The sequence below is a fragment of the Ochotona princeps genome, chromosome 13 (genome assembly GCF_030435755.1).
Source record: "Ochotona princeps isolate mOchPri1 chromosome 13, mOchPri1.hap1, whole genome shotgun sequence".
NCBI classification, from domain to species: domain Eukaryota; kingdom Metazoa; phylum Chordata; class Mammalia; order Lagomorpha; family Ochotonidae; genus Ochotona; species Ochotona princeps.
In genome coordinates, this window is record NC_080844.1 from 16,778,671 (window position 1) to 16,801,991 (window position 23,321).

The 23,321-nt window shown below is 37.6% G+C and overlaps 1 protein-coding gene across 2 annotated transcripts; it reads right to left on the reverse strand.

Annotated features, from left to right (window-relative positions):
* Positions 1 to 6,747: 6,747 nt before the first annotated feature.
* LIPF (lipase F, gastric type) lies at positions 6,748 to 17,842 on the reverse strand. Of its 2 annotated transcripts, none has more exons than XM_036495775.2 (9): positions 17,735 to 17,842; positions 17,449 to 17,566; positions 16,437 to 16,536; positions 15,199 to 15,308; positions 12,931 to 13,067; positions 10,886 to 11,032; positions 9,360 to 9,431; positions 8,863 to 8,934; positions 6,748 to 6,984 (listed from the first exon to the last, which is right to left on the reverse strand). In XM_036495775.2, exons 1-9 carry the CDS (start codon positions 17,837 to 17,839, stop codon positions 6,748 to 6,750), a joined length of 1,098 nt encoding a protein of 365 aa, XP_036351668.1. In that variant the 5' UTR covers positions 17,840 to 17,842. The 2 variants fall into 2 exon arrangements, with proteins under 2 accessions (XP_036351668.1, XP_004583436.1); XM_004583379.2 differs by having other exon boundaries at positions 16,437 to 16,635.
* Between the last annotated feature and the right edge of the window lie 5,479 nt (positions 17,843 to 23,321).

A 23,321-nucleotide genomic window follows, 5' to 3' on the forward strand; every position in this document is an offset into this window, starting at 1 on the left:
TAACTTAGGAAAGCAGTAGAGGACGGCCCAAAGCCTTGGGACCCTGCATCCACATGGGAGATCCGAAAGAGGTTCTGGGCTCCTGGCTGTTGATCAGCTCAGCTCCAGGCATTGCAGCTGCTTAGGGAGTGAATCAACGGATGGAAGATCTTCCTCTCTGTCTCTTCTTCTCTCTGTATATCTGAATTTTCAATAGAAAATAAAATAAAATAACTGGAGAACTATTAAAACCACTTGAGCAAGTATCTCAGAGCATGCCCCACATCTGGGACTTGGGGTGGGTGGGAAACTGGGTGGGGCTTCTCCCTCAATATCCCCCTTTACCTCAGATACATGAAGGAAACACTATGGACATAATATTCTTACCCACTTCGCTATGGCCCCTGAACCTTTTTTTTTACCGTAATTAACTATGTAAAGATTGTCAACAATATAATTTTTAAAAAGTAAAAAAAAAGAAAAAAATACATTTTAATGAGCTAGGACTCTAAATGTGAGACCAAAGGCAGAATTCATGATAATGAATCATTAATAGATGAAGGAATGCAAGAATTTAAATATTTCTGTGTTTTTACAAATGCAGGGAGCTTCAAAAGCAATTAATTTATTTGATGTTTTAAAAACTTATTTATGTAAAGACATCCAAAATCTGTATTACTTCAAGTTACAGATTTAGGAGCATGGTGGTGCTTTTACTTTGAGAAGTAAGAATTAGGGTTGGCTTTGCTCCATTTCTTATCCAGCTGCCTGCTAATGATGTGGAAAAAGCAGCAACAGATGGCTCCTACTACCCAAGTGGGAGATCAGCTGAAACTCTTGGTTCCTGACTCCCAGAGGCAGCCATTTCAGCCATCTGGATACTAAGCAATCTGATAAAAGAGTTCTCTCTCTCTCTCTTTCCCCCCTTCCTCCCTCCCACCATCATTGTCTCTTTCTCTATAACTCTTTCAAAGAAATAAATATATCTTTAAAAAATAGTTGAAATTAATGGGAAGTTTACAGCAGAACTTAGGTTAGAACTCACTTCTTGTACCATGTTCACGTTACTATGTTACTGTTTAAACCACAAGTCATGAAGAATACTCTGTGTATATAAGTGCATGTAAATCAAATTGTGCCTGTAAAATTGTGAAAGCTTCATTGGAATACATTCAGTAACATAAGTGAATTTAGGCATTTTCTTGACTGAGATTTTCATTTGTAAGGTGATTGCAATGTATAAGCTATGAGAATATCTTTGTCAACAGAGAAACTGGGTGTTGGTAATAAAAACCAAGTATTCTAAAATGTGTGCCTTAAATACAGCAGTGAGCTGATGACTCGGGGCATCGGAACTTATGAGCAACTTAGCATGCACAAAAGTACCTCTTGAGGGCAGCAAGAATAACCAGTTCCTTCCTTCTCATCTTCTCATTTGGGCTACATAGAACAGGGAGCCCCATTCTTAACTGAACTTTGACTGTTGATGAATTATACCTGCAAAGTAGTGCTATTTTTTAAACAAATTAGATTTGAATATTATATATTAGAAGGTACAGGAAAAGAGAGAGAGAGAGCTCCTATTCCCAAGTACACTCTCAAAATCCTGTAAAAACTTGAGCTGGGACAAGCAGAAGCCGTGAGCTGGAAGATCTCAATGTTTTATCTTAATAAGAGAATGACAAGGATATCATGACGAAAGCCATCATATGCTGCTTGCCATGATACATGTTAGCAGGAGGCTGCGGTCAAGAGGAGTCAGAACAGGAGCCCGAGCTCTGATGTGGAAGACAAGTCTTGCAAGCAAGGTCTTCACTGTAGGCCAAGGAGCATCCTTACAACAGGTCTGCTTCATTCTGTAGTACTAAAAATATGGTTTTTTGTAAAAAAAAAAAAAACCTCCCATTTTTTGCCTTAGATGTATTTAATCAGTAGATAATGAGCTTCCACTACGTGTGAGTCATTTTTCCATACAGTGGTGATCCAGCTGTGAGCCACCACAACAATTTTATCCTGGATGAACTTTGAGTCCAGACATAGCTAGGAGGCATGTGATTAACTTTTAGCATCAAGTGTTCTAACACTTACCAACAATGGGAAAAAAAAGCCAATCACCTGGGACCTTGTTAAAAGATTGTACATTTTGATTCAATTGGTTTTGCTACAGTGCAGGCTCTTACTTTGGGTGGAGTTGGAAACTCTCTTGTTTATTTCTTTTACGAGCTATTAGGTGATAGGAACGTTCTGGAACTTGGGCCAGACTTTGAGTAGCAAGGCTAGAGTGGAGGCAACAGGATTTGAAAACAGATGACTTGATTTGAATTCTGCCTCTGCCTCTTACAAAGTGGTTGAGCTCTTTCAGGATCATTTGGTGTTTTTTTTGTTTTTTTGTTTTTTCATAATAAGGCCAGTTATGGTGATTATAATGATGTAGCACCATTTTTAAATATTAGGGTCAGACTCTTGAGTGAAGTTTTTGGCCTGTTTATTTTCCTCCTCCACCACAATGCTGGAAAGTGCAAACCAATACCTTTATTTACAAATTGTGCTGAGTGAGGTGAATAATTCATTTAACACCACTAATTTGAGTGGGATTGAGAGCTTTGGTCTTGTTCCTTCTACAACTAGTTCTCAATTATAAAATAAAGCAAAAAAAAAAACAAATAAGCAAGATGTGCCTGGTGCAGGGCTTGATGTCTAGTTGATGTAGAATAAATGTCAGTTCTCTTTCCTCTTTGGGCAGCATCTATGTTACACGTCACCCTGATTGGAAAAGATGTTGTCCGTATGAATTGATAAGATTTAGGAGAAGAGGCACTCTGGGCAGCCAACATCTTAAGTCCTGTATTTCTCCTTGCTTATGTATCAACTCCCTTGCCCAAGTCATTAATATTGATGACTGTTTCCTCACTGTTTGGTTCCCGTGGGAGCTAATGAGAATACTCACCAAAAGAAGCCCTCATCTTACAGCCTTTCCTTTTCCTAACCGTTCCTTTAGTAAGGCAACCTTTTCCACCCAAATTGCACTTCTTACTCCTTTCCTATTACCACAAATCTCTCTATCTTTTTATACAGGTCACAGTAATCTGCACTGTCAGCAACCTCCATTACTCCCTTGATGGTTGCCTAAGTTGCATGGTAGGGAGGAAGTGCTTCACATTACAGTGGATCGGCGTGTGTGTTTTGGCTGATACTCATAGTAACTTCCGGACTGCGACCAGAAGGAATATGTTCCTGAGATTTTGTTAGAGATTTACGTGCAGATTTAGGCTGTATTACTATTACATAGCACTATATTATGACTTAAACAGACTCGGGTGAGATGACACAGGAATTCAGCCATCAAATATAGCAACGCCTGCCAGTTTGTGGTGTCCAAGCTAAAGAAGACAAGTGTCCTTAGAATCTTGTTAAAGTGTGATTCCTTGGGTCTCCCTATGAACATACTGAATCAGCATCTGTGGACTTGAGTCTCTGTTTTACCAGGCTTTCTGGGAGATGGTCATGCATGTTGAAATCCAAGACGCTCTGATATAACGCATTGTTTTCTTTGGAAAATATGTTGCAAATGACAATTGAGCCAATATACTATTATGTGTAGCCACTGCTGGATTTACAAAAATAAGAGACACTCCAACAGAGTACTATCGATGCAGTCTCTAGGGACAGATGAGGTAGTAGAGCCCCTCTCCCAACCTGAAGATAACAATCTGCTTGTACATCCTTTACCAACATCCACCTACACCTGATTAGTGAGGATAGAAATACTATTAATGTGCACAAACAATGAAGGGCCATTGCTTCCTCAACACCCTACCTTAGCAATCCTATTTCTACTGTAGAAGGACACACTGTTAATAAGGTCAGTGGTATAAATAAGGTTAGTGTGTATTTTCTTCATTTTGAGTTTGGCTCAATTAACCTTAGCTTAAGTGCCACTTTCTACACAAAGGCAAAGGTCAGATGTTTAGGTCTGTGTATTCCTGAAGATTTTAACAGTTTTGCACACATAGTAGATACAGTAATGATTGATTAACAGGGGTAATTTTTCTTTTTCTTTATGAAGGAAAAACTTGAGTTTTATTTTAGAAAGCAAATAACTCTATGAAAAAGTCTGGGAGGTAATAAAAAACAATAACATGATTTTATGGAACAAAATCAAACCCAATAACTTTATTTCAGTGCAATTTAACAGTGTTTGTTTTTTTTTTTTTCAATTTGGAAGTCAGAGAGATACAGAAATATCTCATTAGCTAGTTCACTTCCCAAATGCCCACACATGCCAGGGTAGGGCCAAATAGAACTTGGAACTCAATCCGTTCTCCCACCTGGCTGGCAGGAACCCAGCTGAGTCACTGCCTGCCACCTCCCAGGCTGGGCAAAGCAGGAAGCTGGACTCAGAAGTGTCAACAGCATGCAAACCAACACTGTGATACGGGATGTGGCTGTCTTCACTGCTCAGCCAAATACCTGCTCCAGAAACATGATGTGACAAAAGTAGATCACAGTCACCTGCTTTTGGAAACAAGGATGTAAGGGTTGTAGCTAAAGTAAGCAACGTACAGTATAGCTTCCGATCATTTATGGGTTATTAATTTGGTGACTTGAAATATTGGCCCATTTACAGATTGGAGTCAGTGAAATCCTGGTCGCACTATTTTCCATGAAACTGTAAATACATATTCATAGTTTCTCAACTTGGTAAAATCCATACAATACTGCTAATTTTGCATTATTTTTTCAGGCTGTCATCCCACCAAATCATAAGCAAAGTGCTAGTTTTCCCCTCCTTCCGTATATAAAGTTCTCTAAGACCTAATTCTTGGTGTTTTTCATTTTTAGTCTTTTTTTTCTTTCATTTTTTAAGTTCAGTGACTAACCTACTTCGTGAACAAAGACGTGCATTGATTTTTAGCTAAGTGCCCCTGGTTGGAAGAAAAACACGAGCAGTCTCCAAATCTAACCTGCCCTCTTGTGGCAGGTCTGGGTACTGCCATAGTTTCTAAGAAATGCTTAAAATGAAATGATTGTGAGGTTATTTTAAATAACAGAACTCCCTCCACCCCAAAGCATTATTTGTTACATATTCTTCTCTGAAAGCTTATTGAATTTGCTTCATAAGAGTCCAATATTAGAACTGTAAGACCACAACACTGCAGGATTTGTGCCAATTGTAATATAACCATAAAGCATATTTCCTTGTTAGTGGCAAAAATTTCTAGGTGTTTTGGTAATCTGAAATATCTAAATATTGTCTGGTCATTTGAGACTCAGGTTTGATTTTGAAAGATTATTACAACTGATTTAACCAGAGGAAAGTTTTAATCAGTGAAAAATATAAATGATAATAGATGATAGATGGGTAGATAGACATTTGTACACAATCTTTATACAGTGCCTGGCGTCTGAACTCCAATCAGTGCATCCTTTAGCTGTGAACTAAAATGTCATTAACAGCAGTATTATCTGTGAAACTTCTGTTATGATTATTAAGATAATATCAAAGGTAGGGTACAAAGGACTATAGATAAAATCGGCCACATTGTAATATGTGAGGATTGTCTCTATTAAGAGATATTGGAGCTACTTATAATTTGGAATTGTAAGTTTCTGATTGTGAGGCTTGACCAAATGAAAGCAAGTCATTGTGCCAAGGAACACAGTCTGTTTAGTTGACTCAACATTATGACTCTCCAAGTAGGGATTCCAAACTAACAACATGGGTTATTATTCAAAAACTAGGAAGTTATTCAAAAGCCAATTCAGACTCACACCTGACCTGCTGAATCAGCAACACTGAGTACTGCCTTCAGCAGTCTGTTAGAACCCACCTTTCTGGTGATCCTGAGGCACAGTAAGATGATGTCAACAGGCTATCTACCAGGGAGCTGCTTCGCTTCTCAGATCAGTTTTTGTTTTTCATTAACGTTCCATGAATGCTTATTCAGAAAGCAGCCTTGGGATCCTTCTCCAGGGTAGAGAACAGGTTTACTCCTGACTATTCTAATAAGTTAAAAAAAAAGATGGAGTCATATCCGTGGCACTGTGCATAAAGCTGTCACCTAAAACATCAGGATCCCATATGGGCACCGGTTTGAGAAGTTAGTGGGAATGGCTCTGGATCCTGTGGTTGTCAGCGAGGTGGCACTAATTGCAGAGTAGTTTACTTGCGTTTCGTGTTTTGTGGTCAAGGTCCAAAGAGCTGAGAGGGCAGAGCCGGGCAGTTACAGTAGGTACATGCTTTATGACCCAACTTGCTGAATCCAGCTGGAGGTTACGTGGCTTCCCAGCCTACCCTGGTTTTCCTTTCCTTGGGAAGTGAAAGTGAGATGACCTCATTTCAGGTTAAATCCCAGTTGGCCTTTTTTTCCCCCTGGGGTTAGCCATACAAAGAGCAAATAATAACATCACTGTACTGATGGAGAGACTGAGTGTTCTGCCAATAGAAAGTCATTTACTCAGAATGAAGCATGCCTAGGTGGAGTTAATATTCAATCCCAGACTGGAAATGGAATATAGTGCTTGCAAGACAAGTTTCACCTCCCTAGGAATAAGTTCTTTCTGGTGTTTCTAGATAACTTTCCAACTAAAAGAAATCAAAGTTCCTTATGTCGGAAAAAAAAAATGAAAATGACCAGAGTTTTGTTCATGCAATATATTTCTAAAGTCAGAATTACAGACAGAAGCGAAAGATGTAACGCATTACAGATCACTGTGTAGGAGAGAAGAATTTCAGGAAAATAAGTGGATGATTCTTTAAATCCGGGACTACTTATTATCTTTATCCATCATAGAAATCATTTCATTGTAGACTTCTTGAGGAGCGTTCATTGCCCAGATAAAATCCAAGTGGTTATAAGGAAGGATCTCCTTGTGGTAAATGAGATTAGAGAGTTTCGGAAGCAAAAGGTCAACGTCTTCAGGATCAGCCAACAAGTCTTGGCCGCCACTCCACACTGCAGTTGGCACGTTCATGGCTGTCACGTTGTAGTAGGGAGGTGTGGGCTAAAAAATATGAAAAAAAATGTGAATTTCAGTAGCCATGCTAGTAGTAGTTATTCTTTGATAGAAGGCATAATGTTTCCTAACTTAGTTTGGTGAGCAGATTCTAACACTGTCCAGAGAAAGCCACTTTTGTCCACACAGGAAGGTGGATGCAATATGTTTTAGACTGATGTTTCTCAATTTTAATAGGCCTACCCAATCACCTGAGGATGTGATTCAAACAAAATAAGGATTCAATACATTGGGGTAGTACCTGGCTATTCTGCATTTGTAAGTGATATTTTTGGTTGTTGATGTCATGTCCCAAACCACCCTATGAACAGCAAAGCTTTAGATAGCAATTCTTGTAAGCTAAAAATTGGAATTTCAATTCAAGCTCCAGAAAGTGGATTTGATTAGTTTAAAGCTGTGATAAGTTTTATTTTTCTACCCAAACATTCTGAAATGTGAACTCAAAAAGTAGTGAATTGTTTATTTTGGCTTTGACTTAAAATAAACTTACTAGTAAAATCAGAAGATAGGTCGGTCAGTTTAATTGTTGAGCGATATTTGTTGAAAGCTTGTCTGATGTTGCTAAATGTTGTTTCTATGATTAGGAATCTTATCATAAACCCATTATTCCTCTTTCTAGAGAAGCACCATTAACACACGGATTTAAGGAGATTTATAAACAAGGAAGGAGAAAATCACTTCTAATGGTCTTACCATCCAGATAATGTTGTTAGAATTTTTTTAAGATTAGACTTTCAAGAATATTAATCCCACATACTAAGCTTCTATTTTGTACTTCCATGTAATAGTTAGTTTGCCATAGCAAAACATTTTCTGTCACATATATTTTTTTTAATGTTTTAGCACTTCCTGTTCCCTTTCCTCATACAAAGGAAACTTGGTGGTTGGGTCTTCCAGGGTCTCACCTGAGTGTCAAAGCTAATGCTCCCAGTTAGAGGGAGACTGAAAGGAAGCTTTTTGGGCAAGGAATTGAGAAGGATTGGAGACGGTATTTTCAAAAGAAATTTGGTCACATAGTGTTCTGAAAATCCTTTAAAGACATCATTAAGGTATTATAAAAGAGAAATAAGATCTCTACACAAAGGATGTTGTTATGAAGACAAATTCCTTCCAACTTATGAGTCATAAAAAGGATGAAAGTTTATTGAGTTTTTCAAGCATTACTTGGAGAAAAAGAATTAAATTAGTGGTGGGTGAAAAGGGAGAAGATATTATTTAAAAGTAATGTCACTAGGATCCTTCTTTGGTCTGAATTTAGTCTCTTAAAAGGTGAAAGTTTACGCAGTTTCTTGAGTTTGGTAGAGAGATGAATAGAGTATTGCCCAAATTCATAGTGGCAGCCAACAGGATGAGCTACATTGCTTAAGCATTTTGTGCTGCAAGTATAAGGATTGCTTAATATGTTCACCTATTTTTCCACAAGGCATCTGTCTGCTGCAAAATATTTCCAGCCTGTCTGTAATGCAAACCCATGGTCTTTTCTTATTAAAAGAAATACAGTAATGTGTCCCAGGAAAACCACTCCCCTGGCTATCATTAGTGAAGCGTGGTGTTTAGGAAGACCAGAGATTTCAGCCCCATCTCATGAACAGTTCAAATGACCAGTTTGCTATTTCAATTAATGGCACTTCATAAAGGAGGGAATAGTGTTCTGGGGGACTGGGGTGCTCTGTGTATTGGCAATAGGTTGGTGATAACTTCTCACACAGGAAGAGTTTTTGAAAGGCAGCTTGAATCAGCAGCATAGCTTGGGTCCTGTGAGAAAAGGAGTCTTTAACATTTCTTTACAAAACCCATATATAGATATCATCATTGTCACATTTAACTTTTTGTTTTTCAAATCTAATGTCAACTTTATGTGCCTACCTGATTGAAGTGTTCTATGTTCAGGACTGGGTTTCCCCAGTCAAAAGCTTGAAAATTCCCAGATTTAACAGCCTAATGCAAAAACAACAACAAACAAAACCACACAAATAGGTTAAAATTCTCCTTATAAGATGAAAAAGAAAACCAAACATTCCCATGTAGTTTGTTTTTAATTTAAGTAATTATTGGAAAATATTTTTCCCATTAAAAATGTTTTTATTAAGCTTTTAGAATAAAGCATTTATGCACATTTAGATACAGCTTTGACTTAAACAGTTTTTCTTCCATACCAGATCATAAAAATCATCCATTCCTTTTCTATCAAAGCACTGATTTCCATAACATTTACATGAATTGATTGTTTTTTTATGTAGTAGTCTTATGCCAAAGTCATTACCTGCCGGGAGTATTTGATAGAGCATTTTAAGAACATGCTTTAGACAAATGCAAAGTGCTTAGCTCTCAGAAACAGGTTTAATAGGATTCAGAAACGGTACCTGGGTCCAGTGGAGCATGTTCTGCACAGACGTTCCCGCTGGATTGTGTGCTACGTACACGTCCAAGCGACTCTGGAAGCCACACACAAACACATGCACGTACTTAGCTTCTCAAAAAATGCTGATCCAGATTTAGGGGAAGGATATGAGCAATATAGCTGTATTGCACTGTAATATTTCCAATGTGCAGCTGTATCTGTCATCTTCATTTTTAGCCACCCAATGAGAACTCATCTCTATTTTATTAAAATGGAAAGTAGAGCTCAAGGTAGGCTGGAGAAGCCCAGTGTCCCACATTGAAGAGAGCAGAGACAGTAAGTCTCTGAAATTCTCAAAATGTTAGTCTTCTGTACTTAGCACAATAGTATGGTAAATTCACACATTGCAAAGTCACAGAAATTTAATAGGCAGAAATTTATATATATATAAATGACCATATATTTTCAATTATGTACTCCTGTCAAGGGCCTTAATCCACCTTGCTTAGATCCCAAGTGGTAAACGTAAGCACCCTTTTTGGATTACACAGGCTGATTCTTGGTGGGCTTCAGTGCCCCTGCAGGAATGACCATGGACAAAGCAACACATCAGTTCTTTTCGTAGGGAATTGGAGCCACTCTCCACAGGATTTTCATGCAGAAAACATCTCTAATTCCCTGTGTTCCTTGTGCCTCCAATTTACTTTTTTTTTTTAAAGTGGGAACCAAAGAGTTTCTTCTTTCATAAAATATTCAGAGATAGTTACTATTGAGGAAAAAAACTGAAACCAGGAGTTTGTGGATCTATACCTTCTTTCCAATGAACTTGATTTTCTAAGGTATTCAAGAGCATATAATTAAACTGACTTGTTGAATAGGGACAGTTGAAAATATATAATAGTAACTTTTATTCTACATGCTTTACATATATTGCCTCACTTGACTTTCACAATAAACCAAATATTTTTGTGGATGAGGAAACTAAGATCAAAAGTTTTAAGTAATTTACAAACGTATAGTTTGAATTTCGGCTGACCTTAACTATGTAAAAACCTCAACTCAATGCTAAGTGACTGAAAATTTAAATTAAAAATAATTGGATAAGGTTTTAGAAAAGCAGTTTCTCTGAAATGTGCTTTTTGAAATTTATGGGAAAGACAATCAGCATTTCAAATAAAGACTATTTGTTCAATGCCTAGACTTTAATTTTTTTCACAGAAAAAGATCAAATACATGTTGCATCCTTTCCTTCATAGAATTTAAAAGTCACATCAGTTAATTAACAGCTCACAAGGAAATCATGAGTCTGCTTTGTTTTTTTCTATCTGCTCTTAATTTATCTCAGGGACAATGGAGGTGAAGGGAGGTAGATGAAGAACAAAATTGAGAGCCGTGGCAGGATTTCTCTCACACTCGTTCAGGTATCATAGACAGTTCCAAAGCTACTCCTAGATGTCATAAAATATTACTTTCACACATGATTGCTATTTTATAAAGTATTATTTCAATCAACAGCTGTTCAGAATATTCAGAAATGCAAATACAAACCATGTTCAAATTTTTGCTGTCAAAGCCGCAAATGATAAATAAGGCGTTGCTACAAATGGCATTCAGCGTCTCACGGGTACACACTTGCGTGGCGAGAAATTTATCAAAGAAATTTTGTGGGAAGAATATTTTATCACCAAATATAGCCTGCAAAATACAAGCATCATTAGGTAGATTGCAGAATTCAAGCTTCAGAAATGACTCGTTCATTTTTCTAATGGGCTTCTACAGATGCGATCAGGCTAGTGGTATTTTCTTATTCCTACATGCTATTTCTTATTGAATCTCAGTTTGAGCTTTTGAAACACACAGAGCGGAGAGCAGTGTTGGGTGGGCACTATCACCCTATGAGCTGGACTGTCCACTACTGTCACCTTGCCAGCTGGACTGTCCATCGTGAGACAGCGTATGACACAAAGAGTTATCGCCTCTCTTATCCCCATTATGGAATGCATTGATAAAACAACCTGGCAGACTGCCACTGTTACGAGACATGCAATTTCAATCTTGAACTCTGAAAAGATCAGGGTGGAACATGTTGGTCTGAGCCGGATTTTTAGCAGAATCTCTAGGGAAGCAGCTGGATTTAGTTGCTTCAAAATTAAGAAGATTTGCTACACATGGTTTTGAGGAAAGGAGATATTTTATTATCTCCATTACACATATAAGGAAACATGAATTAATCAATCAGTATCTGACACTAAGTAGAACTAAATCATGTAATCTGTAATCATGTGAATCATGCGACTTATATAAGTCTGTAATCCCAAACCAAGTCTCTGCCTTGAGTTTGAATGCTTTTTGCCTTTTTAGTCCACTCTGAATTTCCTATTCAAAAATCGGGGTATAATGTGTACTGGATCAATTTACCAATAAATACAAAACTAATCACAGAATTTTAGTCTTCAAATAAAAGTTTTAAATCAAGTTTGACTATAAGTACAGTCTCTTAGGCTTCAGATATATATTATCACAATCTGAAAAGAAATAGATAATTTAAAAAGGCAATAGTATTATTGTACTTTATACTGACTGGTTTTCCTCCACGGTAGTGGTGTGTGTGTGTGTGTGCGTGTGCGTGTGCGTGCATCAGCACTTGTGCATGGTGCTTTCAGTAATCGGAATCAGTGTACTAATCATTAGAAAAAAACACCAAAAGGTATTTGGAGCAAGTGTTCAGCCCAGTTAGTTAGGAAACCTGAATCTCTATCGGAGCGTCGTGTGGTTTGATTCTTTTCTCCAACTCCTGACTCCAGATTCCTGCCAGTGAAGATGTTGGGAGGCAGCAGTGACGACTTAAGGAACTTGGTTCCTGCCGTCTGCCTTGGAGGCTGGGATTGGTTACCTACTTCCACTGATCCAGCTTCTGTAGGAATTTGGAGAGTGAGCCCACTAACGGGAGCATTCTCCTCTATCACCCACAATCTCTCATATAAATAAGTAATAAATACATTTTTAAAAACATTAATACTTTTCTGCCAGCATGTCTATAGGATGAAGCACTTAATACTTGTGGTTTTGAATTGAGTCCCTGTCACTGTCCTATGAAATCCCCACTGCAAGGGGAAGGAGCTTCCAGGGAAGGCGAGAGCGCTTGATGAGACGCCTCAAGCCATTGGCGCACACGTGCATTTCTTTTTTCTCTGTCTCCCCTTCCCTTTCCATTTTCCCCTTTTCTAGTTCTAGTTTCTATAGCCCACCTAGGTTAAGCTGCTTAATTAACAGTTTTGCTTTGTTTTTATTCCTGATCCCTTGTACCAGTAGTGAAATTTCAACTCTGACAGTTATGAAATGTGAGCAAATGAAGCCAAATATGAAGAAGCAAGACATTCATAAGCATGGCTAGTATGCAGAAAGCTAGTCAAGAACAAACAAATGGGGCTCTCACAGATGGTACAGCGGATTTAATGAAGGTCATTGCTATTAAGTTCATATATTGGTAACAGAACCATTTTTATGGTCTACCAGATGTTCTATTGCCCTTCTGTGAATTTGAAGTTATGAGAAACTAGATGTCTTATATTTAATGAAAGAGCATCACATACCTTGAACATGGTTGGAGAAACATATTTAAGTTTGTTTATAAGGCTCTTTGTGTACTTCACAGTGGCAACTGGAGCTAGTGCATAAAAAGTTTTGATTCTTTCAGCCAGCTTGGGAATTGTAGAAAAAGCAATGAAACCTGAAATAAACAAGGTATCATTTAAAGAAAAAAGAAGCTCATACATGTGTGTGCAGGCACTGTTCTCTTTGCATGTGTGATATTATAAAAGCATACATTGTGGCGTTTTCACATGTATTTCACATGTATGATATTATCTTGGATCTATTGAGAGTGACATTTGACACAACCTGAAAATTTATGACTTCTCTTTGGTAACAGTGATCAGACTTGATTATATTTATTTAATTTTTGATAAATTCTTTGTGTGGTACACAGCCAGAACTTAAATTTATAATAAGCTATTTAAAATGACTTTTTTCTGACCTTAGAAAATATGTCACATTTTGGATAATAATGATTATAAGATATAGATTGTGATGAATGAAAATTCATGTCATTTCATCACAATTAGATTATTAATACTTCATGTGAATAGAATATAGAGTAGAAATTTTAGAAGTAGAAGTTTAAATTAAAACCAAACTGTATTTAAATTATGATTCTGTTGCTTATTAACTTTTTGACTTTGGATTAGTTATCAAATCTTACAGAGCTTCAATTTCCTGCTTGAATTTTGGAGTTAGGAATGAGTACTACATTAGTTTTCTTTCTTTGTTTCTTGCTTTCTTTTTTTTTTTTAAACAACTTAAGGTGGCAAATCATGTAAAGAATTTACCATGATACCTTAAAAAAGCAGATATTTGATAGGTTAGTAACTAAGAAAATTTAAACATATATACCCAGTAAACATAGAGCGTTTGTCTGGAACTAATTGTTTATATGGGTAGTGATGTATAGCAGAGTAGGATAGAACCAAGATGTTAATAAGTTGGACTGTCTATAGTCTAACTACATAGAACAAGATGTTTCATTCTTAGTAGTTCAAATCGGTGAATCTCAAAAATGGCTTGAAGAAAAAACAAACAAAACCTTCCAGATAGGCTGGCATTTAGACTCAGTGGGGTCAACTAAGCAGCATGTGGTGCTTGCATCCCTGTGAAGTGCTGATTCTTGTCCCAGCTGCCTTGCCCAGCCATGGCTGCTGCTGCTGTGGCCATGTGGGGAGTCAGGGGGTGACCAAGTGGATGAAGGAGCTCTTTCTCTCTCTCTGTCCTGTGTAATTCTGCATCTCAAGTAAATAAGTACATACATACATACATCTTTAAAAAAAGAAAAAGAAACATCCTGACCCTGACCATGGATGGATCACTACTGCCACAGCTACAGCTGACATCATTACCTCATCCAGGTCACCATCGTGTTCAGCATGGTTATTGGAAGAGTTCTCTAAGAGTCTGTATCCCCTCCCTTCCTTATTATTCAGCAACTAGGGGGATTCTATGGCAAATGACTCAACTCCTCCATTCTAAATTCGTGTGGGTTCCTTCTGCACCCTGTGAAAGCGGATAGCCCTGCAGTACCAAAGAGTCCTGTGCCGTGTGCCCTCCTCAGCTTCTGTAATTAATGCTCTCTCTCCTGCCCTCTCTTGGACTCACCCACATGAATTTTGAGCGTGCTAGGTATGCTCCAGCTGCAGATACTGTAAACTTTGTCTTCTCTCCTCCTGGTACTTCAGTCGGCAAGGCATATACATGCCCCATTCCCTCACCAACTTCATGCCTTCGCCTGAAGAGTGTGTTTACTAAAATCACATCAATGCTTGAGTACCCCCTGCTACTCTTCTCTGGTTGGTTTTCTGTCCATAACATTGCCATTACCTATTAATTATATCTTTTACTTTATTTTTGTTATTTTTTTTGACTCGTCACACTAGAATGTAAATTACACGGATATTTTAATCTATTTTGTTTATTGCTATATATTTTGGACACATCACAGACTCTCTATCGATGTGTTTGGGCAAACAGAATAAATTTAGTATAGGGAATATATGCTGCTGACCTGGGGGTAAGAACACTTTAGCTGACATCTGAACCACGTTACTGATAACAACCCGTATTACCTTGTACAAATTATTTGCCCTTCAATACAAAACCAGTCAAACACATTTTCCCTGTGTCATTGGATTGCTGTAGGCATTATCTTGTAGAATGAATGGAAAACAATGTGTCTACCTGTATGTCTGCCATAACCACTAGGAAGTGATCCACAGTGACTAAGCTATGGAGCCCCAATCACCTATACTTACCAATGGTGGTGCCCTGGGAATGACCAACGTAATACAGCTTTTCCTGTCCAGTTTTCTCTACAATGAAGTCAATTGTGGCTGGAAGATCGAATTTAGCCATTTCATCAAAGCTGCAAGAAAATAAAAGGCAGAGTAAAATGGAACCCATTTCCTTAAAATCGTTCTAAAAATTCAACATAATTTTAAACAAAGCTCTCTTTGAGATGTAGAAATGTTGATGCACTTTCTCTAAACATTGCTACTTAAGGACCATTAGTGAGTGAGGAATGCTCTTTGGGATGGTTTCTTATAAACAACTGACATCAATTCTGAAGCTCAGCATTACAGCCGCAATCTAATCCGAACAAGGTAAAAGGTAAAAATGATTTCTATCCCTGAAATGAAATGTCACATTTAATAAGCATTTATATGCCACATTCCAGGGCTGTTTAATACGAATTTTCTCTTTTTTCTTATTCTTCACAAATAAGCAAGAGTGGCTTTTTTTAAATGAAAATGAATTACGCAGCTCTCCAGTTTGAAACTTTTCAGTGTCTTCTCATTGCTTCTACAGTTACCTCCAAACATCACAGAGCACTCCCTGATTTGGGTCTGGCTAAATATCCTCCATATCCTCTACATTGGCCCTCTCGTTCTTCATTACACTCAGGATGCAGGAGTTTCCTCTCAGCTCCTGGAACTCTGAAACATTTTTGTTCCTCAACCAAATTCTCTTCTGTTCTGCATCCCCATCACTAGTTCCAGGAATAAGACACAAGGTGACCAGCAATAAGGGTTGGAATAAAAACGGCTTCCTTGGGATGGATGTTTGACCAAGAGATTAAGATGCTGTGTAGAATATTCACAACCAGTATTAAAAGATCTGGGTTCAAACCCAGATTCCACCTCTAGTTCACTTACAAATATGTATCCTGAGAGGCATCAGTGATTGCGCAAGGAGTTAGGCCCCTGCCACGCTCCTGGGAAACACAGATTGAGTTCCTGGCTCTCTGCTTTGGCCTTGTCCAACCCCTACTGCTGCAGACATGTGGGGAGTGAACCCACACATGGAGGCATTTCTCTCTCTCTATTCATCTTGTTTATCTCTCCCCACCCCACCTTCCTCCTCAAAAACAAAGACTTCCTTCTCCTGAGAGTGTGATTGGTTAAATGGCACCAGGTTGGAAGAAGGTGGATGACCATGCTTTCACAGCTCAGTATTTGTTAATTGCCCATTTTAAATTAACCCCCTTCTTTACCTGAAAGCCCAAAATTCAACGGTGTCTGGTGAATAGTATATATTTCTTCTGGACCAAGTGTTTCCTCGGCTGTTCCCCAGCCACACATCATAGCCAGAATCTGCCAGAATAAAGGCCAAGCTGTTGTTGGGCAGGTTGGCAATCCAGTTTGAGGCTGAGGCGAGCAAGCCGTGCTGCAACAGTACAACAGGTCTCTGGCCTACAAAAGAAAATTGGTTCAAAATCTCATAAATGTGTTTCTTGTTGTAAGGTTGACATGAACTCAGAAGCTGGCTTTCATGTGACTAGAATTAAACATATCTGATTGAATTGAATAATTTCACACATACTGTCTTAACTGTGCTAATGATTTTTCAGCGTATTGCTATCTCAGATACCCAAACCTACAACCTACAAAATTGTAGTTTATATATATTCAATGTAGTGTTATTGTACTTTGATGAATGATTGATAAACATAGCCAAAAAATTTTCAGCATGAGGTTAATAAAGTAGGCCATGAATAGAAAAGTCATGGGTAGCCTTTATTTTTCTTGAAATTCAAAATTCTTCGATAATGAGAAAAAGAAATGTTTGTTGTATATAAAAAACATCCTTTATCTATTTAGGAAATGAGCTTCAAAGTTCTCACCTATCCGTTCCATTGGAACATGCACTCTGGCTACCAACTCCTGACACTCCAAGATTCAGGTAAGTTATGCGTTCTGTGAATAGCTTCCCCTAACTAGATAAGGTGCCTTCAGCAGTACAACTGTGTATGGTTGTAGTATTGAGCTTATCATACATTATTCTTGTTTTATATCTCTTACTGACTTGATGATGTTCTCTTTGAAGACTAAAAGGATGGCTTAGTTGTTGGATTTATAGAATGAGCAAATCTTAATCTTTAGGAAGAAATGAAAGGGGGAAATGAAAGGATGGAGGAGTCAGTGAGGAAGGAGAGGGAAATTAGAAAGAAGGAAGATGAGAGAATAAAAAGGAAAGAGAGGGAAGGGAGGAAGAGAAGCTTATACCTCTATTCCCTGAGTTTTTCTTCCCATAAGGAATTCTGTTGACTTCAAGAATGTATCCGTCTTCAGTCACAACATCATATTTTTCACTTGGGTATCCCCAGTAGGAAATCATCTGGCTCTGAGGGGAAAAAAACCCAGAGCTCTGTTTTAGTTCACCTTTTGAATCCATGTAATGGGATATTGATAATTATTTTTAATTGGTCGCATAAAAGTTTAAATTCATCACAAATCTAAATCATGGTAATATCTCTTAGTTTAAGAGATTTTGTTTTCCTCAGTAACTTACAATATTCATATTCACTTCAGGGCTTGTAGGTTCTGATTTTCCAAAGAGGCCATGTGTAGCTCCCAGCACAGATAACAATGTGGCCACTGGTAAAAGCACCCACATTTTGGGCTGACCTGAAACAAAAAAAATAGGCCACCCCAAAGTTAACCTGTTTCACTCATGCAATGCTAATATTTTGCAGAAGCTTTCCTCTCATACAAAGTAGAACATGTTTGAGCCTGCTTATATTCTATTGAGCAATAAACTGTGGTGTGTGCATGTCAGCAGAAATCTAAATATCGAATATGTTTTCACTCTGTCTCTATTTGTTAAAGAACATTTCTCACTTGATTTTCAAACTGCATTGAAGGAATCTTAATTGGCAAAACATGTCTTCCAGTTGTATGACATAACTTCCTATTTTTATGATGCCTTCTGTTTAAGACTTTTTGCCAACTTTTTGATAGCTCCCAAATGGGTGAGGGTATATGGTTATTTGACTTTTCTAGATTTGTCCTTCATATAACATGCATTTAAATCTATTTTTTAAAAATTGATTTTTAAAAAGAACTATGATTTTTAAGAATTGGTTTATAATAGCAATTTGACAAATATTTACTGATTTGAGGTTATTATGTGGATTTAGAACTGTAATTACCTACTCAAAAAGTTACCATAGTTAGAGTAATGTGTGAATACGATTTTATGCAATTTATTTATTTTTTTTGGCTGACATATTACCATATTGAAATTACCTATGTATTTCTTTATTTTTAAAGCAACACCGGCCAAGAGCAGTAGAGCCTGTGACAAAAACATGCTTGTTATATAATAAATGATTTTTTTTTAGATTGAAGATAGCCTAATTGGTGATCCTTCTAGATATAAAACCTCATAAAAGAAATGTATATTGGCTTCTTAGCAGGCAGTTGGCACAAGCAGGTAAGAAGATACAGCTTAGGTTATCAGCATGCCGTATCAGAATGCCTGGATTTGAGTTCCGACTCCACTTTTGACTCCCAATTTTCTAATAATGTGCCCCCTGGGAAACAGCGGATGATGTCTAAGTGTTTGGGTCCCTGCCATCCACAGGAGACACCTGAAATATGTTTTGTGCTCCTAGCTTCAGCCTGATCTAGTTCCAGCTGGCTGTGGGCTTTTGGGCAGTGAACCAGAATGTGGAAGATCTCTGTATGTCTGTTTCTACCTTTCAGGTGAATAAACAAATATGTCTGTTTTAAAATTTATCCTGTGGGTCAAGATACAGTCCTTGAGGTAACTAGAGATTTTACACACACTCCAATTACTAGAATGGTTTTACTCTTCCCTATAATTTTTACATTTTTAAAAAAAGTATTAATTAATTGAGAGATTTTTATCTGCTAGTTGACACCCTAGGTGGTAAACTGGACAGGACTGGCTGAGTTAGGCTGAAACCAGTATCCAGGAGCTTCATCCTTCAATTTATGACCTTACTTTCCTGCTAATACTGAACCTGGATGCATCATTAAAAGCTTAAATAATTAAATCACTGTTATCCACGGGAGACCCAGATTACATTCTCGACTCTTGGCCTCAGAGTTAGCCCAGCTTCAGCCACTGTAGGCACCTGGAGAGCAAATCACCAGACAGGGACTCCCTCTTATTGTTTATCTGCCTCTCAAATAAATAAAGTATTTTGAATTTTTTTAAAACTTAAAGTAACTAAGAATTCCATGTTTCTGAAAAATATTAGTCAAATTCTGGAGGAATAAACTACACATTTTAAATGCACACATTTATATAGATGAATATGCAACAAATAACAAAGCCTTTACAATTGTAGCAATTAAGTTAAAAAACAATTTTCTTGCAGATGTTGTACTTACAGTCTTCTCAGAAGAGTAGGATTAGGTGTCGCTGGAAATTTTCTATTTCGCTTAATGTCGTACTTGCTTCTTATATACAAAATCTTTAACAGCTGCCTGAATTACTTATCAGCTGATAAAATTATACTAGGATCTCAATATCTGGGCATCATCAAATGTTAAAAGGACAAACCTTAAAATCAAATACTATTTTCTCTTTCACATAATATTTAATTCACACTTAAAACAAATATTGGCCAAAGGGGCTATAGTGATTGAAAATGGTTTAGGAAACAATAAATTGATTGTTGATAACTTAAATATATAAAACTCTTGATCCAAATGCACACAAATGAGTATATAACTTGGCTCCGAGCTAAAACGTTCTTTAAAAATGTATTGTATGTGCAAATCAGACTAGAGGATTAAATAAGTGAACGTGATCAGCAGAGATTAGAGTTTTATTACGGTCTTTGACCATGGTTTCTAACTCTGTAGATAATGGCCTAGCCATATTCAAAGCCCAGCCCTTGACATTTAAAACATATCGGTTAGTGTTCTGTTCTTTGAAAACATCTATTGGCTAGAGTTTGAATAATGTGAATGTGTTGATAAAGGGATTGTACAAATAAAAATTCTATTTCCAAGTATAATTGATTCATTTATAGTTCATTGTAAAAGAAAGAGAATCATATTTTAACTATAAAAATCACTTGTAATTTATTTTTAGAAATCTCACTTTGGTTATTAGTACTTAAATGCTGTTGAAATATTATATCCCAGAAATATTGCATAAAAGATTACATATATTTATTGCTGAAAAGAACAAAATGGTAAACTTTATACTGACACATTGCCATCAAGTCCCATAATAATACCCTAAGTGGAGTTACATCATTTGAATAAACTAGGAAAAAAATCAGTATATATCAAATACCATATGTATTTATGTATTTTTATATATTCAAGCCTCACATTCACTTAACTCTGGTGGACTGTTAATAAAATCAGAAAAAGTTTCAAAAGGAAAGGTGGTGACACATTTTCCTAAGGATTGAGACAGAAGGGAAGCTTCTGTTGTCCTTATATGATTTGCATTAACTACCAGAAGGTATGATGTGAAGAAGCTTAGAGATACATTAACCTGAGTTTCTTCACAAAGTACTCTCCAGAGACTTATGCAAGATGTTCTTCTTTTAGCTTTTTATTATTATAACAAAAATGACTTACAATCAGAATATTTGTAAGAAATGAAATGCATTCTAATAGGCTGAAAGAGGCCTCCTTAATAGGCGATGGTGCAGACAAATGTTTGTAAATGCCTAAATTCATGACTTCCTAGGGACAAATCCGTCATTGTGTTTCATGTTTCTTTTTTAAAGATGTATCTATTTTTATTTGAAAGTGGAGCTATGGAGAGAAAGGAGAGAGAAAGAGAAAGATGTCCCATCTCCAAATGGCTGCAGTGGCTGGAGCTGGGTTGATTAAGAGCAAGGCGCCAGGAGCTGCTTCTGTGTCTCCCACATGTGTGTAAGGACCCAAGGACTGGAGTCATCCTGCAGTGCTTTCCTAGCCCATGAGAAGGCAGCTGCATCAGAAGTGGAGCATCCAGAGCTCACCCTGGCACCCTTATGAAATGCTGGCAACAGAGGCAGAGACTTAGCCTGCTATGTGAGGGTGCCAGCCCCTAAGTTTTCTGGTTTTACACATACACTCATGCCCATGAGAGCTTTGTTTCTCTGCTGTCATTTTACCTTTTCCAAAACTCACTGTCTTCCACAGATCTCAGCTGAACTAGTATTCCCCCCCACCAAAAAAAAGGCCATCCTGATGCATTCTCTAATTGTTAATATTGGACTGGGGACTCCTTTCATTCATTCTATGGAATCCTAGATTGACTTCTGTTTTAGGACTGATCACTTGACAGGTCATTATGTCTCTTCATTTGAACACACACACAGGTACACATGTACTTACTTATTAAAGTATATAATTTATATGATTATTTATTAATTTTCAACTACTTAAAACAATTAGAGAAAATATCTCCCATGCACTCCCTCCCTGCAACAGTTAGGGAGGACTGGAAAAGTACAAAGCCCAGAGCCTAAAACGCCATCTTCATATCCCACGTGGATGGCCGAAGCCCAAGCTCCTGAACCATCATCTGTTGCTTTTCATGATACGTTTGTGTGAAGCTTTAGTGGAAGCAAAGTAGCCAGATGGCAATTTAACAATTGTGTGATTTTTTTTCATGGAAACTGCTTTGAGCCTTATATATATGGGACACATATTAACAAACAGCTTTGAGGTATTTAATATTTGGCACTTTAACTAGGAGAAATAAAAACACCGATCTAAAGTTGAGTCAGACTGTAGTGGTAAAAATCCAAGGGCAGAAGGAATGACTGGAAAGAGACACGGGCTTTGTGGTTCTGGGTAAGTCACTTATTCACTGGGACTTTTTTTTTTCCTGTGATGAACCACATAATATAACAGCTATCTGATAGGTTTCTCCTGTGAAAGACCTGGTTGCTTTTGTGGCTTGGTACATTTGACTCAAGGCTCCCTTTCACTTCAAATGCGCTCTCTTATTTGAGTACCATGTTGAGCACCTCTCTGTATTGCCTGGCTAGGTGCACCTTCCCTCTGACTCTCCTGGTAGTTTCTGTACATTACTGAACTAGTAGTACTTTCTGTGTTTTTTGTTTGTCTGTTTTAATGATTTGTTTATTTATCTGAAAGGTATAGTTATATAGAGAGAAAGACAAAGTAAGTGTGACAGAGGAAAGAAGAGAGAGAGAAAAACAAAGAGACAGAATCTTCCATTCGCTCACTGTTCACTTCTCATGTGGCACACAGCAGCAGAATGGATCAGGCCAAAACTAGGACCAGAGCTTTCTCCAGGTCTCACCTGTGGGTGCAGAGGCCCAAATACTTGGGTCACCTTCCACTGCTTTCCCAGGTTGATTGTCAGTTAGCTGGATTGGAAATGGAGCAGCTAGGACTTAAACCGACATCCATGTAGGATGCCAGGATTACAGGTCATGGTTTGACTCACTATATCACAACAATGGCCCCAACTTATATATTTTTAAATATAAAGTATTTCATTTCCTGTCTAGATTCTGTATGATGAATAACAGAAGAGACAGATTAATGAATTATTACATAAAAAGAAATTAAAGAAGACCATGCACTACCAAATATTTTAGAAAACTTAAAAGCTGAGGAAGTAAGTTTATTATAATAGCCTGTCCACAGACAGATGTTATCTTTTATATAATAAAAGAATTTGTTTCTTTTGCTTTTTTTTCAGTTAGGGAAATAGCATTTATAAATATTTATTAGCTTATTTGAAAGGCAGAGTGACAGAGAGGGTGAATAGGAGGGAGAGAGAGGGAAGGAGGGAGGAAGAGAGAGAGAGAGAGAGAGAGAGAGAGAGAGAGAGAGAGAGAATTACCTATCATGGGTTCATTCACTCTGAAATTGATTGCAGCAGCCAGGGCAGGGCCAAACCAGAGCCAAGAGTCTGAAATTCTATCCTGTTTTCCCACATGGGAGTCAGAGGACCGGGTAGTTGGGCTGGGCTGTAAGTTGCTGCCTTATTAGGCACATTAGAATGGAATTGGGAAAGATGGGACTCAGACTCATACTCTGATTGGAAACTGCGGCTTGAAACCACTGTCAATGCCAGCACCAGAATAACGTATTTGGTTTTATTATAGCAGAGAAACAGTAAACTGAGGTTTCAAAGC

What these genes read in the sequence shown, in the direction of transcription:
- LIPF (XM_004583379.2), bottom strand. Translation starts at nt 17,839, where the DNA reads ATGTGGGTGCTTTTACCAGTGGCCACATTGTTATCTGTGCTGGGAGCT. An exon ending in TTTCTCCAACCATGTTCAAG is followed by an intron (nt 11,033 to 12,930) that starts GTATGTGATGCT and finishes TGTATTTTGCAG; the next exon opens with GCTATATTTGGTGATAAAAT. An exon ending in ACATAGAACACTTCAATCAG is followed by an intron (nt 6,985 to 8,862) that starts GTAGGCACATAA and finishes CATATTTTTTAG; the next exon opens with CCCACACCTCCCTACTACAA.